Here is a 17,262-nt window from a genome sequence, read left to right as displayed (position 1 = left end):
ACACAAAGGCGTGCACCCCCCCGCACCTCAGCCAATGCACACATGCACAGACATGCTCACTCACACACATACATGCACACTAAGTTTTGTTATATTTTGGAGCTGTTTGTTAAACTTGATCCTCTCAGGATTTCCTAACATGCTTTAAATACACCGTAAGGCACTGTCCTGCCCCTGAAAGGAAACAGTCACAAGCCATGGTATTACCAGCTTCTAATGCTATGGAAGCCTGAGGGGGGCGAATTTCAAGTCTAAAACTAGGCTGGCTTTATAGTGAGAACCTATTTCCAAAATTCAAAACAAATAATAATAATAAATAAGCCCTTATTTTTTTTTAACTCCAAAACAAATTTCCATTCTTAAAATGACTGTAAAGAGGTTAGTTTAGGCAAGTTAAAAGGAAAGATAATATTTGCCTACTAGAAATAGGAAGACATAGTAACTTCCTAGATTGAATTTTTAAACAAGTAAATACAAACACCATTTAATGCATATCCTTCTGGGAATTTAAACTTGCAAAACAGTTTGCACTGACTTTTTAGCTATCTGCTCACAATCCTCAAATGTTTCCCTTCTCCCTCCATGCTAAGCTCCCCACTTTGTCCAGATGTTGTTCCACGTCTTCCGCTCTCTGCGAAGTGGACCCTATCCTCACCCAGAAGGGGCTACAGGACCTGGCTCTGATGACTGGATGTAAGGAAAAAGCCTCTGGGAAGGTCCAGACAGAGATGGTCTTGTGCTTGGAGAAACCTCTGCCCCTATCCTGCTACTTGCTAACCCTCCAACAGCATGAGACCGGAGCGGCAGCAGCTATGCCCACCCCAGGACCCCACAGACAAGTCTACAGAACTGAGACAATGCCAGCCAGCACACAGACTCCCACAGCAACACCATTCTCTACGTCCGTCTTAGGTGAGTCATCTACTGTCTTCATAGATAAAAGAGATCTTAACAGACACTGTGGAAATTGAGTCTTAATGCTTTTCTCTACCAAGCCCCTCCTCAAAAGCAAAGAATCCTAAACTATTTGTATACAACAGGTGATTAATAATACAAACTACAGAAATGTCACTGCAGAAGTGCTTGTGACACTGACATTTGTGACACAACAGAGGATGCACACTGTGACTCTACTATGTTTAAAGATTTTTTAATGTGTATGATGTCATGGAAGATTTTAATTTTCTTCTTTAACTCTCATTTGTTAAATTTTATAAAAGCCAAAAGAAAAAGCTAAGGAAAAATGATGGTATCTCCTACATTTAGAAGTTAAGTTTTTCATTTAAATGGTTTATATAAACAGGTCCAGCAAGGATTATAGATGTCAAGCAAGGCCACATCCTACATGGAGCCTTGCCTTTCTCTCTAGCTGGAATTACTCTTCCTCTTAAGTCAGCCCTTTTTTGGGCAATTTCAATGGCAAGTATAAGTTTGTGAATGGATTTTGAGCTTAATTCCTTAGTAACATATCACTTAACAGTGGTTACTCTGGTCACAATCTCTTTGATGATAAGACCAATTCACCATCCTAGACCAAATATTTACCTTGAATATTTGCAAGCACTAATTATTTAAAAAAAAGACAAGAGACTAACAGGAGGAGGAGGAGGTGCAGGCCAGGGGTGGAGTGAGGAGAAATGATTATTATGTATGGCAGAGGAGAACAAGGATGGGAAGGAACAGTCAGGAGGAGCCAAAGAGAAGACATGATAACTCCAGGTGGACATGGCCACCACTGGGTACAGAATACGGTCACATAAACAATCAGGATGTAGGAGAGCTACACAACAAACAAGAGAAAGTGTGCTGGTATGAACTGATAGCAACCAAGCTTAAGGGGATGGGATGGGGAGTTGGTGGGAGGATGGGAAGATGGAAGGCAGAGGGAACTGGGATTGGTATATAAAATAAGTTTGTTTTTAATTTAAATAAAAAATTAATAGAAAAAAGCTTAAAATATTTCCCATTTTAATGTAAAAATTACTATTTAAGAAAGCATAATTATCTACGGTATGTGTTTAGATGCACACATGCTTTAATTATATTCTAGAAAACTACTAGAAACCGATCAACAGAAAGAACACCAAGAGCAGGTTTCCAAAGGTGGCTGGTCCCTGCTATGTCCTGTCCTTCAAAACAAAAGGAATGGCTTTCCAAACACTAGTGGAGACAGAGTAACTCCCAGGGCTGACCTGCCGTTGCCTGCACTTGGAGGAAGGCCAGGGCTAACCAAGAATACAAACAGTCACAGTGATTATGGATTCAGCTGTTCATTCTATAAAGAGAAACTGAGGAAAAGCATGCAGACAACCGAAAGAACAACAAGCTGGGTAGCAGGCCTTTATGCCACACAAATGCTGTGCAACCTGAAACGTCAAAGTACCAACCGTTACCATGGGAACATGGCTTTTTGTCTCAGTAGTCATTTTCTGGATTTCTTTTTAATACCAAATTTCCCTATTTCATAGAGGATGGAAAGATCTTACCCTCTTTGTGCTATCATGTGCAATGATTTCACAATAAAACTGTTACTAAGAATTCACTTAAACTTGGCCAAAACTATGAGTGTGGATTAGGAAACAAAACCCATGACTCTGGTTCACAAGCTGTGGTGGTCTCACAACACTGCTTAGTGTCTGGCTAGCAGTAGGTGAATACTATGAGCCAGCATCCAGAGAACCAGGCTAAGACTGTTAAGTGAGGGGCTGAGTTCCATTCTATCTATAAAACTGCATTATCTATACACGTAAAGGAATCAGCAACTGTGAACTGAAAGTCAGCTAAGCACAAGACAGCATACTATAGAGTACCAAGAAGAAAGTCTGCCCTGGAGGCTTATAACTCACTGCACATCATACACCAGAAACTAAGTTGCAGTAAATGTAAACGCTCTGTGTGCAAAAAGGGCCAGTACCACAAGCTCTGAAAATAGTGAGGATTTGGGGGCTGTTTCCAAAGAGTTAAAGTAGAACAGGAAATGAGAACCTAGTGTCTCTCACAGACATAAGGGGTAAGGGAAGAAGAGTATTTCAATCCACAAGCTATGAATGTGACAACAGGAATGATGAAATGACATTTAGGAAGCTGTTTCCTTTTCATAATGGAAGGAAGGACTGACACAGTGACCACAAAACCCCATAATTAGGAAAAGTTCTGTGCAAAGTTCCTTTCAAAGCTTACTTCACTCCAGTGATCTGCTGAGAAAGCAAGCGGGAAAGGACTGGCTGGTGTTACAGTAAACGGTCAGGACAAGTGACAGTACATCTGAGGCTAGACATACAACCAGCCACGACCTTGTTTGTCTAAGGAAACACTTTCAGAGTTACATTCCATTAAAACTTACACAACAGAAACATGTTAAAACTGTCAGAAATAGACTTACATCCTACTTCTAGCTTTATCATTAGCATTTCTAAGACTGAGATTTGGGGTACGTTATTTTTATTTTTTAGCCATGCAGACATCTCTTTTTCCAATATGGACAAAGAAAGGGAAGGAGGACAGAGCAGCTGAGCTAGATTTCCACAGCATTTACAGCTGCTACATCAAAAGTAAACACAGGCAGAGTGTGAGGTACACAGTCAGCAAATGTGTATTAGCAGTGTAAATCATCAGTAAGAAATAACAATTGGGGGCTAGAGGGATGGCTTGGAAGGGTCCTCTGCTCTTCCAGAAGCCCTGAGTTTGATTCCCGGCACCACCCAGTGGCACACAACCATCTGTACAGGGGGTCTGATGTGTTCTTTCCGCCACTACACATACATGCAGCGTACGAAACACCCATACAAACTAAATTAAAAATAAAAATGAATAAAGATGATATATATTAATCAAAACTGATCATCAGAGAGAGAGTCACTCAACAGATGGCTCCAAGTATGACAACAACTGGCAGTACCACCAGGAAGAAGGGGACCAGGCATGATGCAGTAGCTACAGTAGCACATTCGTACCTGGTTGCTTGCGTCTAGACCAGCATAAGAATTTCTTGAACTGCAACCAACTGGAGGTGTGGCCTCTCGAATGAATTCTGACATCTCAATCCCTCCACCAGGATCACTGTACAGGAAAATGAGAAAAAGAGAGCAGCCGTCATCAACTATCATTGAGGAACTCCTTTGTGTGGGGTTAGTTCTAGCTTGCTTTCTGTAAAACCAAGAGGTCCTGCTTTTTGTTGTTTTGTAACTGGGTCTCTACTAGTTCTGTCTGTCTTTCCTAAAACTCACTATGTAGACAAGGCTGGCCTCGAAGTCACAGAGATCTGCCTGCCTCTGCTTCCCAAGTGCTGAGATGCACCATGGAGTGTGACAGAGATGCTGCTGTTTTTTGGTTTGTTTTTGTTTTGTTTTGTTTCAAAGAGTAAAATAAAAAAAAAAAAAAAAAAAAAAAAAAAAAAAAGAGTGAGGGTTAGTTTGTAAATCTGAAAGGTGGAACTATCTAATAACCATATCATTGTTGGAGGTACTCAAAACTCCTCTCACGCTGTCCCAATGAAAAACTGGCCTTAATTATAGAAAGTAAATAACTGATGATACATGACATAAAACCACTCTTGCAAAGAAGTTATTGCCTTTTGTTTCCCAAGATCAAGTGAAAGAGGCCAATGAAAGCAATGAAATATCATGCAAGCTGATGTCTCTGAGAGACGATACATCTGCCTAATTGTATAACACAAAGACAAACATACTCATGCTGGGCAAACTGTGTTTTCAGCTTTGTTTTTGTAAGTAAAGTGAACATACCTGGGATCTAAGTGGTATAAAGAACTTTGGAGGCAGAGGCAGGCAGATCTCTGTGAATTAGAGGCCAGCCTGGTCTAGAGTGAGTTCCATGACAGCCAGGGCTACACAGAGAAACTCTATCTCCAAAAATAATAATAATAATAATAAATAATAATAATAATAATGAGAAGAAGGAGAAGAAGGAGGAAGGAGAAGGAGAAGAAGGAGGAGGAGGAGAAGGGGGAGGAGAAGGAGGAGGAGGAGGAGAAGGAGGAGAAGGAGGAGGATAAGGAGGAGAAGGAGGAGGAGAAGGAGGAGGAGGAGGAAGAAGAAGAAGAAGAAGAAGAAGAAGAAGAAGAAGAAGAAGAAGAAGAAGAAGAAGAAGAAGAAGAAGAAACAAAGATTTATGTTTGCTCAGCTAGAATCCTGATGATGAAAAAAGACGCTATGTAGTAACAACAGTTCTTAGGGAAAAAAAAAAAATCAAAGGATAAGGTATTAGGCTCAAAGAGCTCATGATACCCACACACTACTTAGAAATAATGACAAAAATTAAGAAAAAAATAACAAATTTCAAAATCAAAGTGTTAAACGTTTCTCAGGAACACACTCTTAAAGCAACTCATAATCCTGTTTTTTACTGGAAATTGTTTACTTGAGTTTAAAGTCTCACCACCCAGTAGCTAATACAACTCCCTGGTTAACTAAAAAAGCAACTCCAAATTTTTCCAGTGATTTCATCTCTTAACCCCAAACTCTCACAAGATTATGTTGACTCCAATAAATGGGCTCTGCCTACCAAAGGCTATCAACATTGCTCCTCTGTGGTCATGAGACTATTTCTAGAGAAGACATTATTAGTCCAGTTCACACTAGTATGGATCAGACCAGGAGTGTCCCATAGTTGAAATAAATTTTTCTGTATCTGCTTTTTATTTAATCTTAATTTTGCGTGTGAATGTTGTACCTGTGTGTGTGTTTGTGCACCTTGTGTGTGTCTGATGTCTGTAGAGACCAGAAGAGGGTATTGTATCCCCTGGAACTGGAGTTACAGGTGGTGGTGAGCTGCCACGAAGGTGCTGGGAACCAAAGGTCCTCTGGGCTTGGTCTTAGCTGCTGAGCCATCTTTCCAGCCCATGGATCTGGTAGTCTTGATGCTATGACTTTAAAGCCTGGAGCTGCTGCAGACACTGACTGAGGACAGTGGCAGTCAACTTCAATCTCAGGGACTGCGGGAGCAGCAGCAGGCTGTGAGTCCAAGACTAACATGGCTCACATATCGAATTCTAGGCCAGCCAGAGCTTCATAGTGAGGTCCTCTCTCTCTCTCTCAAATCAAAAAACAAGCATTAGCAGCAGCTGACTGAAAGAAAGATCAGAACCTGGATACCAAAATAGGGAGCAGTGTCATGAGGTGACTTTATTCTCTGTATCCATGTGCAGATTTTCTAGTATTATAACAAAAACCCCCTTGTATGACTGGATGGCTACTCTGCTACAATCAAAAGGGGATTCACTTGCCAACACATCTTTACAAGTATTTGCTGCTGCTGCTGTTTGGTTTATATTCTTTTTATTACTAAAGGTCTCAGAACTATAATGTTCCTGGTTTGCTTAAAGACTTTAGGCCACTAAGAACTAACTTTCTAACTTGTTATACATCTACTTAAGTACAGCATCCTAGAAACTGGTTACCAAGTCCGTGGCCAATTCAGTACACCAATACCTCGTGTAAGGAGAAGAAATGTGTTCCAGTTTGTCAGCTGTTCCATATTAACTCATACCAGCTTTAAAGTCTACACTAAGAACAAGAGTGTATAATAGGACAGCTCTCATCATACCAAGTCTGCCAAGAGAAACACCCAGCAATGCCACTAGATTGCATCCTCCAGGTCAGACTCACAGGAACCAAAAGATGCAGAGCAAAATGAAGACAACGGAAGTAAACAATACCACAGGAAGGACGGAACCCCTCATCTTGTTTCGGATGTCTATACATGTATGTGTTTGTACATTACCTTTATTCAGGTACCACAGAACACATCCACTTAAACTGTACAACTCATTTTTCTATATTTCATAGTTATGAAACCATCATCATACTCAATTTTGGAATACTTCCATCACTTCAAAAACAAACACTTTTACCTGTTGCTTCTCCGGCTTTCCCATCCTCCTGCACTAGACAAACACTGACCTACTTCCTGTCTCTAGAGATGTGCCTACCCGGGCACTTCATATTGACAGAAGTAAGAAGTATACAACACATAATGGCTTCCTCCCCATAACTTACTGAAAAGTCATTCACACTGTAACATGTAATGCTTCATTTATACTTGTGGCCCAACAACATTCTACTGTATGGACAGATGTTTACTCAGTCAGAGGCAAAACTATCTTATTCACTTCATATACCATTTCTGATAAAACAAACAAACAAAAACCCAACCAAGTGGTCACAATCTAAATGATTATATCCCAGTCTTAGATGCATTTACTTTGTTTTTTTACTTTCTGATTAAATCCTCCCCAAAATTTGTAAATGCTACTATCCTTGTTTTACAGATGAAAAAGTAAAATATTGCAAAGGTAAACTCTAGCAGAAGACCTCACAGTGGACAATCTAAACTGTTGAAATGGGAAATGGCAATGTGTGGACAAATCTGCTCTTTATTTGTCCTATGCTTGGTGCAGGTATGTTTGAACATAAAGCCACACACGATCTTTCTAAGAACCTGTGCTCTCCTTCGACAACAGACATTTAGGTACTGCCAATTAGGGCAGGTTTCTTCTCTCCATCTCTGTCAGCATTGGGGTCCTGTAATTCATTACTGTGGGGGACTGGCCTGTGACAATGACTGGCAGCATTTCTGGCCTTTACCTTCCCACAACTTATGCCAGCAGTGTACCCTAATTGTTAAAACTTTAAGTCTCCTAGAATTGCCAGATGCCCAGGGGCTAGAATCACTCCCAGAAGAGAAATAGTAATCTAGAATAAACACTGGTCTCTAGTCAACATAGAGGGATAAGAAAGGAAATATTCAAGAAACAAAAAGGACAACGCCTAAAAAGGAAAGAAAGAACACAGCTCCTTTGTTTTACAAATCCTCTAATAAAATACTATCATTCTCTCTTTTCTACAGCTTACATACAGCTTAACACACAAAATGGTGATGTAGAGCATCCCTATGCATGAGACTTGCCAGGTTAGCAATGGAATGCTCAGCACACACCTGCTGAGTATAGAGGGTTACAATCCTTAAGGAAGCAAAGTGCTTTACTGCAGTAAGCAATGAGCCAAATTCAGGCAGCCTTACCTTTATGCCTTAATTTCTCTACCTGCTAAAAAATACAAATCCCAAAGCCAAGTACAAGAAAAGGCAAAGAAGCAGAAGTCTAATACGAATTACAGAGGAGACATCACAAATAGGTTTTGGATCAGTGCTATCATATCAACTGCTGATACTTGGGCTTTAGTCAAAGACACCATAACACCCTTATAATAGTAAGTTTACAATTGTAATCTAGATTATAATGATGTTTCTAAAAACAGGAATAGATTTTTAAAAAAAAATGTCCCTAAGCAGAATATATCTCTCTCAGAAACCTTAGCTAAAATCCAGCTTCATATAGATTAAATGGAGCTTTGGTTTATAGTATTATGAGTATTAGTGCCACAAGAAACAGAAAATGCAGTTTCCAGAATCCTAGCATCCAAATCCTTAACTTCTCATGCTTTAAAAATATAATAAAAGCATTAAAGATTCTAACTCTTTAAGATATAGGTTTAAGTATTTTGAACTACTGCATCACATGAGAGAGCACTGAAAAACCATAAGGCTTTATGAGTCATTTGCTCATGCAATAAACTGACTGCCCTAAGGTAGCAAGCACAGTGGCTGGCTCTAGATAGAAACCATATGCAGCTCTGATTATTTCCTTCCCTCAGAACAGAATGTATAAAACTTTCTCACAAGTAGGAAAGTGAAAACGAGATGCAAAAACAAAAGCCTATAGAACAACTCTCAACAGTCAAGTTTTAAAAAGATGGAGAATCCTCAGAACACTTAAAATAAATCTACCCTATGACCCAACTACACAGTTCCTTGGATCTGTCCAAAGGACTCAACATCCTATTTCACAGACTCTTGCTCAGCCATGTTCACTGCTGCTCTAATCACAATAGCTAGGAGATGGAAACAATGTAAATGTGCCTCAACTGATGAATGGGTAATAAAAATTAAAAAAAAAAGGTACATATGCAATAAAATACTATTTAGCTATAAAGAAAAATGAAATTTGCAAGTATATGGATGGACCTAGAAAAGATAATTTGAATGGGAGAACTCAGACCCATAAAAACAAATTCTGCATGTTCTCTCTCATGGTTCCTAGCTCCAAATCTTCAGGTGTGAACACAGTTACCACCCTTGATCGAAGAAGTTTCTCTTTATAGAGAAAGGGAAACCATCACAGAAAAAAACCCACAACTTATACAATTGCAGGGAACATCAGGGAAGAGGGGGCAGAAAGACTGACAGCCACAAGACCAGGAAGCAACAGTCCCTTAGAAATGTCTGCAGAAAGAAGACCCAAACAACGGCAATATCAATGAACATGCTAACAGGAAAGGGGGATTTCATGGGATCCCACCCACCCATAAAGAAAGAACTATAGGCAACTAATGACTGCTGGGAGGATTAGCCTTTCCCAGGGGTTGGGTACTTGGCACAAAGAGATCAGCCTGAAAAAAGTAAAGCCTTTGAAGTAGAAAGCCAAAATAATAAATTTATTTTTAATGGAGAAATGATAAAAACCTAAAAGAATTTTGGAAGACAAAGTAAGTGGAGAAAGGTGCAATACTTCAGAGGAGTACAGACTGAGAAGGGGAATCTGCGTTTTCACAGCAATTCCAACAACAATGACAAAGTCGGCATCAGAGAAAAGAGACAGCAAGATGACTATGGTACTCCTGAGCGTGAGCAAGGCTATCAAGAGCCAGGATACAGATTCTGTAACGAGAAGTCTGCGAGGCAATGAAAACTGGATCGGCACAACACTAAGGACTGCCAGGAACAGGCCACTGTGTATGGAACTCCATTTCCAACAGAAAGACACAGTGATGCCAACGAAGACAGTCGGGTCAACAGCAGTGGAGGAAAAGTTAAGTCTGACTGACCCCTTACATGACACTATGGATGAAAATAATTTCAGATAAAATTCAAATGCAAAAATTAAGTTTTAAAAAGTATACAAGAATATCAGATGTCTGTGCAGGGAATACTTCTGGAAGACACACAAGTGTCAATTACTAAAAAGGGTAAGTTTTTGTTTTTTTTTAATTATTGAATCCAGGAAAGGGTTAGAGATACAGTTCAGCTGGTAGACAACCTGCCTGACATTCCCCATGTTCTAGATTCAATCCCCAGTACCAACAAAACCCGAGAAATACCAGCTTTAAGAAGTATGGTAACTGAACCAAGTGTCATAGTACTTGCCTGTAAGACCAACACACTGAGTTGGAAGCAGAAGGACCAAGAGTTCAAGGCCATCTTCAGCTTCCTAAGTTCAAGGTTGACCTGTGTGACTTGAGATCCAGCCTCAAACCAACAAGAAAAGTGCAATAACCCTAAGAAATCTTTTTTGTTGTTGTTGTGTTTTTTAGAGATAGGGTTTTTCTGTATTGCTTTGGAGCCTGTCCTGGCACTCACTCTGTAGACCAGGCTAGTCTCGAACTCACAGAGATCCACCTGCCTCTGCATCCCAAGAGCTGGGATTAAAGGCATGAGCCACCACCACCTGGCAACCTAAGAAATGTTAAAGAAAGAAATACAGCAAACTCAGAAATGCCTTACCATTCATAAGTAATAAAACAATGGCCTAAATAAATGAACAATTTCTATTAGCCAACAAGAAAAGACAGCTCCACACATCACAGATCGGCAAAAGAAACAAGAGAAAGCTAACCAGCACCAGCGTGATGATGGAGTGCTCAACAGATGTCACAGTGAAGAGAGAGACGCCTGAATGGCAAAGAACTTCTTGTCCTTTGAGATGAAGGTTTCACTCTGCAGCCAGGCTGCTCTCAAGAGTCACAGAACCCTGCCCTAGCCTATCAAGTGCTGGGATTACAAGGTGTGTGCTACTGTGTCTGGCTAAAAGTTAAATTTTCACCAGTACCAAATGTTCATGTGGATATGAAACAATAAGGACTTTGAAAATTAACTGATAAAAATCATTTTGGTAAACAGCTTGGAATTACCCAATAAAATGAATTCAAAAATGCCCTAAATACTAGCTTGTATAAGTACACAGGCCAGCCATGCTGGAGAACCACTTTGTGAGCTGAAAATATCAGCATGGAAAGAGGGTAGGTATTTAAAATTACTGAGAAAGAAAATATTTTTTATTTAATAAACCTATTATTTAATGGTTGGGACAAACAAATCTAAACTATGATAGGCTACAATTTAAGAGCAAAACCAAAAATATATAAGTAAAAAACAAACTCAGAGTAAATATTTATATAACTGGGGAGAAATTCTCACAAAATGTGGTAGTAAACAATGAATTGGCACATAATATAAACTGTAGCATACAAATGGGCAAATGCTAAAGCTGAGGAAACTATCTAACACAGACCACAAGGGACTAACACCACAAATATGTATCTTCATCAAATGAATGGCAATTCCACTAATAGCAACTCTCTTAGAGAAGCCCACAGCCATGCTGTAGGGTATCTTCCTTCCCAAGTGCCCGGTGTTTTGTTTTGTTTCCGCAACCCTCATGCTTAATGTCTATTTTAAAATATCTTTAATAAATCTCAACTCTGAGTCATAAAAACAGTACTATAAATAGCAAAATAGACATCAGAGTAAGAAATACAAACAGTAGTAACACATGAAAATATTTCTAACCCATTAGTAATCTAAAACTTCAATAATGAGCTATTACATTTGTCAGAATACTCAGTGTTATTAAAAAAAATAATAATAGGCCACAAACCATTGGTCATAGTGGTTAAAATTCGCAAAAACAAAACAAAACTTTGGAAATTAGTGACATTAGAAAACTTAGAAAAACGTAGTCTTTCCAGTAATTACACTTCCAATAAATTAAGATTAAAATACAGTAATTTAAAATTATCGTCACAGTGACCTTTTCACAATAAAATTTAAATTTGCAATATTAAAATAACAAAAAATAGAGGGCTGGAGTGATGGTTTGATAGGTAGGAGTACAGGTTGCTCTTACTGAGAACCTGGATTTGGTTTCCAGCACCAGATGGCAGCTCACAACTATTTGTAATTCCAGTTCCAGAGAATTTGATGCCTTCTGGCCTCCAAGGGACTTGGAATGCATATGGTGTACAGACATATAAACACACAATAAGCAAAAAATTCATAATTTGTTTTAAAAACAGAAGTTAAATTACAATACATCTATACAATGAAGTTAATGTTATTAAAAATATCATAGAAAACGAGTTTTTACTACTTAAGAGCTGAGAATACTCTATAGGAAGACAAATACCCACAACTGTAACAAGCTTACAGATGCAAATGGATAATTAAGAAAAATAATGGCAGTCTGTGTTACTAAAATGAGCAAAATTGTTACAAGGGTAAAATGTATTGCTGTACACACACCATCACATCCAGAAGGCAGGTACACTGATCTCCCTACCTTGGACATAGTACACACACTGTCGCTTATATCTATAAGGCGGGCATGTTCCTCTCTTACCTTGGACCATTGCTGTCTTTCCTCCTTGCTGAACAGTTGCCTTGTTCGGCTTTGGCTCGTTGATCTGGGAACTCACTTGTGCGTCTATCTACAACTTCTCCAGCATCGAGTGCTCTGTGTAGTCGATAGTTGACCATCTTCAGAACAATGAAAACAGCAGCTACCACAGGACAATAAACTGCTACTATAATCATGGAAGAAGGAAGGGCCTTTGAGAGAAAGGAGATATACACATTTTAGAATACTTTATATTTTACTCAATTCTAGAAGTCTGTACCTAATATAATGAAGCTACACAAAGCAATTATAATACTAAGTTGCAAAGGTAAGGGATTCCACTGCCCAAAACAGAGGCCACATATGTGGCTACTTAACACTTGAAATGTGGCTTAGTTGAGACTAAGTATGAAGATTTATCAATGTGTCAATTCTTATACTGATTGCAGGTGAAAACTATAAGTGAACTATACTGTACTTGGTTAAAAATTATTGAAAATAATTCCATTTGTTTTAATACTATGACTACTACAAAATTTTAAATTACCTGTGTGGCCCATACTACATTTCTACTTCACAGTGCTGAGGAGTCCATGGGGGTGGGGGTTATAATCCAAACCAAACAGCTAACATTGCATCACCTTGTGTGTGAGTAGTCACGGTTGTGACCCAAATACAGTCCCTGATTATGTGCTCTGTAGAGAGAGGCTAGAGAGATGGCTCAGAACTTAAAGAGCACTGGCTGTTCTTCCAGAGGACCTCAGTTCAATACCCAACAACCACATGGTGGCTCACAAACATCTATAGTGGGAGTCCATGCCATCTTCTGACATAAGGCATACATGTAGATAAAGCACTCATATACATTAAATAAATAAATCTTTAAAAAAAGAAACCCTACATATTAATATAATTAAAAAGTTAAACTGATTAACCTAATTGAAAATGTTCCCAAAGAACTCATTTAGCCTTGTGATTTAAACAGTTTAAAAACCTGTTTTTCTTAAATTAATGAATACTAGATCTCGATGCATTTGGAAGATTTATCAGATAACTACTTCAAATGTTCAATTTATAAATGAAATTTAAATTAAAGAGATCGTAAGGTACAAAAAATAAGTCTCTGGAAAATGACGGTTAAAATGTTAGGGGGAAAGTGTACTTTAAGACTCTTAGTTGACTTGTATCTTTAACAAACCTAACATTCATTAAATAAAAACAAATGCCCCTGAATAATCTTCTGAACAAAAAAGCCACCATCAGATGCAGACATGGGGGGGGGGCTGACATAAACAGAGAGACAGAAACATGGAAACTGATATAAACACAAAGAGGCATAGGGAGGGACAGAGGGACAGAAAGAGACAGACACAGAGAGCAGCCGACCATTTGGAGAATTTGTAAAAGTTCTGATTAGTGCTGGATTCCTTCTGCAATTTCCACACCACAGACACATAGACTCCTTGCAAGCTAAATAGTTCAATGTCTCCATTTCCTGATAGGATATTGGGGTACACTAAATTTAAGACTTAGCCAAGATTATCCATCTAAACAATAAAGGAAGGCATATGCCTATTTCACCACATGTCACAGACCACATACCAATTCCATTTTCATAGTTCATTTAAAAAAATTCAGCCAATAAAAAAGGTCCGTTCCATCCTAACCCACTATAGTCCACATAAAGGATAAAATGGCTGACTGCACTAACTGGACAGAGGGAAATAACCAGCATCCGTGTCAAACAAATTCAATGAAAATGTTAACAAATGAAAAGAGTACTTAATTTTAAATTGCCAAAGATTGTCAATGCTCAAAACTCATCTAGATAAATGTCAATCCTCATACCCCCAAACACTAAGAAGAACAATGTTAATGTTCCTTAAACCCACTGAAATGTGAGGGTTTAAAGACAAATCAGAAAATCACTTTTGGGGAAAAAGAAAGAGAGAGAGAGAGAGAGAGAGAGAGAGAGAGAGAGAGAGAGAGAGAGAGAGAGAGAGAGAGAGAGAGAGAGAGAGGAAGAAAATCACTTTTGGAAAGACATTAACCACAGAAGACTGAAAATGAATTTTGCCTTAAGGAATTCAAGGAGACCCTTACATACTGGAAACTAGTGTCAGGTCAGTAACAGCTGTTTTTTCCACTCAAATTACAAAACTGCTGGTGTATTTTTGCATTCTGTGATTCAGGTGCCTTGGCCCTACTCAGTCAGTCCCAAAGCTTCCAGGGACAGAAGCCCCACCCTCTAAGCCACTTTTCCCACAGAGGTGGAAGTGCAGACACCCTGGGCTGCTGAGTACTCAGGAAAGCTGCTTCCCGGCCTGGGAAACTCAAGGCACTCCTGGACAGCTGGCCAGGAGTCTGAAGGGAACATCAACCTTCCCTACAGTTATGATTCACCACATTACAAGAAAAGTGTCAATGCTATCTGTCTTCCAAGGGCAAACACCCAAAAGAAGCACACACAAAATGACTGCACGTAGTCAGCTGACATACTTACACACCAAAAGGGCAAAAGAAATTGTATTTGTATTGCCTGTGTAGCGCATATGTTGAGTATTCATGTATGTGCTGGTGCACATGCATTGTGTGTGCATGCATGTGTATGCTAGACATGTCTTCCTTAGTCACTTTTCACCTTATTTTTCAAGACAGGACCTCTCACTGAAGGAGCTCACAGACAGACTGGCCAATGGACTCCCCAAGAGTTCATTTCTCCTCCACTGGTGGAGTTACATTCCCAACTCTAGTACTGGGGATCCAAAAGCAAGTCCTCAAGCTTGCACATCAAGCACTGTATGGACTGGGCTCTCCTCTGCTCCATGTCTGAATACTGTATTATATTAGATATACATACTATGTTTTCAAGGAAAGTTGTTCAGAAACACTCAGAATTCTAATTAGCAACAAGCATCAAGTCCAGGGAAACTAGGCTCTTTGGGAGAAAACCTAATGTGCAAGATATAATTGCTTAATCTAATGTTTAAAGTATAATTTGAATGCATTGCTTGACATAGCAAGTTCTACATTAAAGTCTTTATTTTTAATCTTTCTGGAAGGTAACTATTGATTTCACAATAGTTCTACAACAAATAATATTTCACAAAGTTCTACTTTTTCCAAAAAGCCTTTTTAATCTTCAAGCTATATTATTTTATTGTGAGTGTTACCTTAAGTTAATACCGAAGACAAGCCACAAGCAGTGGGCAGCCTAGATGAAAAGGCAACAGAGCAGCTGGCATCTACTGGTGGACAAACAAGGCCTTCATTAAATAACCATAAAGGTCACAGCTCTGAACGCACACATAAAGGCCTGCGGCACCATGAAGGCTCCAAGCAGCTCCTCACACACCCCAGACAGTGGATCTTAACAGCTTTCTGTTTCAGACTGTATGAACCTGCCAGGGACTAAGTTGAAGAAGGCAAGCTAGTGGGTTTTACTTCTCTGGTATGATAGCTGGTTTTGTGATTCCTGAGACTTGTGTATTGTGCAGTGATACCCAGGTATTCCAACCAGTTGTAGTGTGTGGTTTAAGGTTAACAGAATGACAGGCACATCACATATAACTGACATCAAGGGTATAAAAGAATTTTTAAGCAAACTTTTTTTTTTTTTTACTATCCATCTTTAATGTAAGACATATTTTATGCTTGCTTTGGGGGGGGGCTTCTATAATTGTAACATCCTCGTTATTTAAGAAAATGCCTTACAGATGGATCTTATGGAGGCATTTTCTCAGTTGTGGTTCCCTCCTTTCAGATGACTCTAGCTTGTGTCAAATTAACATAAAACTAGCCAGGACAGGCCCAGTAGGTGGGTGAACACCGTGTGGCATTCTTGCCATGATACAACTGAAACCAAGACAAACACAGGACCAACTGGTGAGTAGAGACTGACCAAGTAGTCCAGCTTGCAGTGTAACTGTCACAGGTCTAAGGATGAAGATGAGGGAAACACAGTGCATCATACAATAACGTACCAGAAAAACGTCTTCATTATTTTGGCCAGATCAAGAAAAATACAGTAATAACTGGTTTGGTTGCTGCATACATAAGGACAGGCATGAAAGAGCCAGGGGTACAACATACAAAGTACAGAAGCCTCCATGCCCTAGAGCATCTTCTCAGATATGATGCTGCACTTGGGTTCAGGCAAGACTTTTGGAACTGGGACAGTTGCAACCAAGAGTTTGACAACTGCAACCAAAACACCATCATGGAGCCAAAGGAGTAGGCACAGAAAAGGACCTTCAGCGGAGGAGTACTCTGTATCCTCTCAGGATCTGGGCCTGAGGGACCATGTTCATTAAGATTGTGAGGATAAAGTGTGCAGAAAAGAGTGTGACCTCCATGGTATCTGAGGGCACCTGGTGGCTAACAGTTATGTCAGGTCTATGCCATGCAGTTAGTCTTTATACTTGAAAGAACTCGCCTTCTTACAATTGAACATCACTGTTGGGCTTGCATTTCATTTCATCATCAACAGACGCATCATCAACAGACTACTGAAGAGGAAAACTCATTGCGTAGAGATAACTGTTCGTCTGATTCCTGGGAGGTCTTTTTTATTGATTTAATAGGTAAATGATTTGCCAAGATTCCAATGATACGCCAAGTGGAAACAGAGGACTGATCATCAGTGTGATCGAGTATTTTTCTGCATGTACTATATTGTATTGCATATAAAAAAAGTATGATCCATTTTTGCAGTTTAGAAAAGGGACAGGCCTCCACAGACACCAAAGGAGAGAGACAGATGGACAGGGAGAGGGGGTAGACAGATGGATATTGTG

The 17,262-nt window shown here is 39.4% G+C and overlaps 1 protein-coding gene across 5 annotated transcripts in view; it reads right to left on the bottom strand.

Annotated features, from left to right (window-relative positions):
• Pcnx1 (pecanex 1) overlaps window positions 1-17,262 on the bottom strand; it is a 131,270-nt gene that overhangs the window by 91,948 nt on the left and 22,060 nt on the right. For all 5 annotated transcript variants that reach the window (XM_051196259.1, XM_051196261.1, XM_051196260.1 and 2 more), the window contains exons 2-3: window positions 12,470-12,678; window positions 3,954-4,059 (exon numbers count right to left, since the gene is read on the bottom strand). In XM_051196259.1, the coding sequence (XP_051052216.1) occupies window positions 3,954-4,059; window positions 12,470-12,678 (315 nt within the window). The remainder of the gene's footprint in view (window positions 1-3,953; window positions 4,060-12,469; window positions 12,679-17,262) is intronic.

The sequence above is a fragment of the Phodopus roborovskii genome, unplaced genomic scaffold (assembly GCF_943737965.1).
Source record: "Phodopus roborovskii unplaced genomic scaffold, PHOROB, whole genome shotgun sequence".
NCBI lineage: Eukaryota > Metazoa > Chordata > Mammalia > Rodentia > Cricetidae > Phodopus > Phodopus roborovskii.
This window is presented reverse-complemented; position numbering and strand designations above follow the sequence as displayed.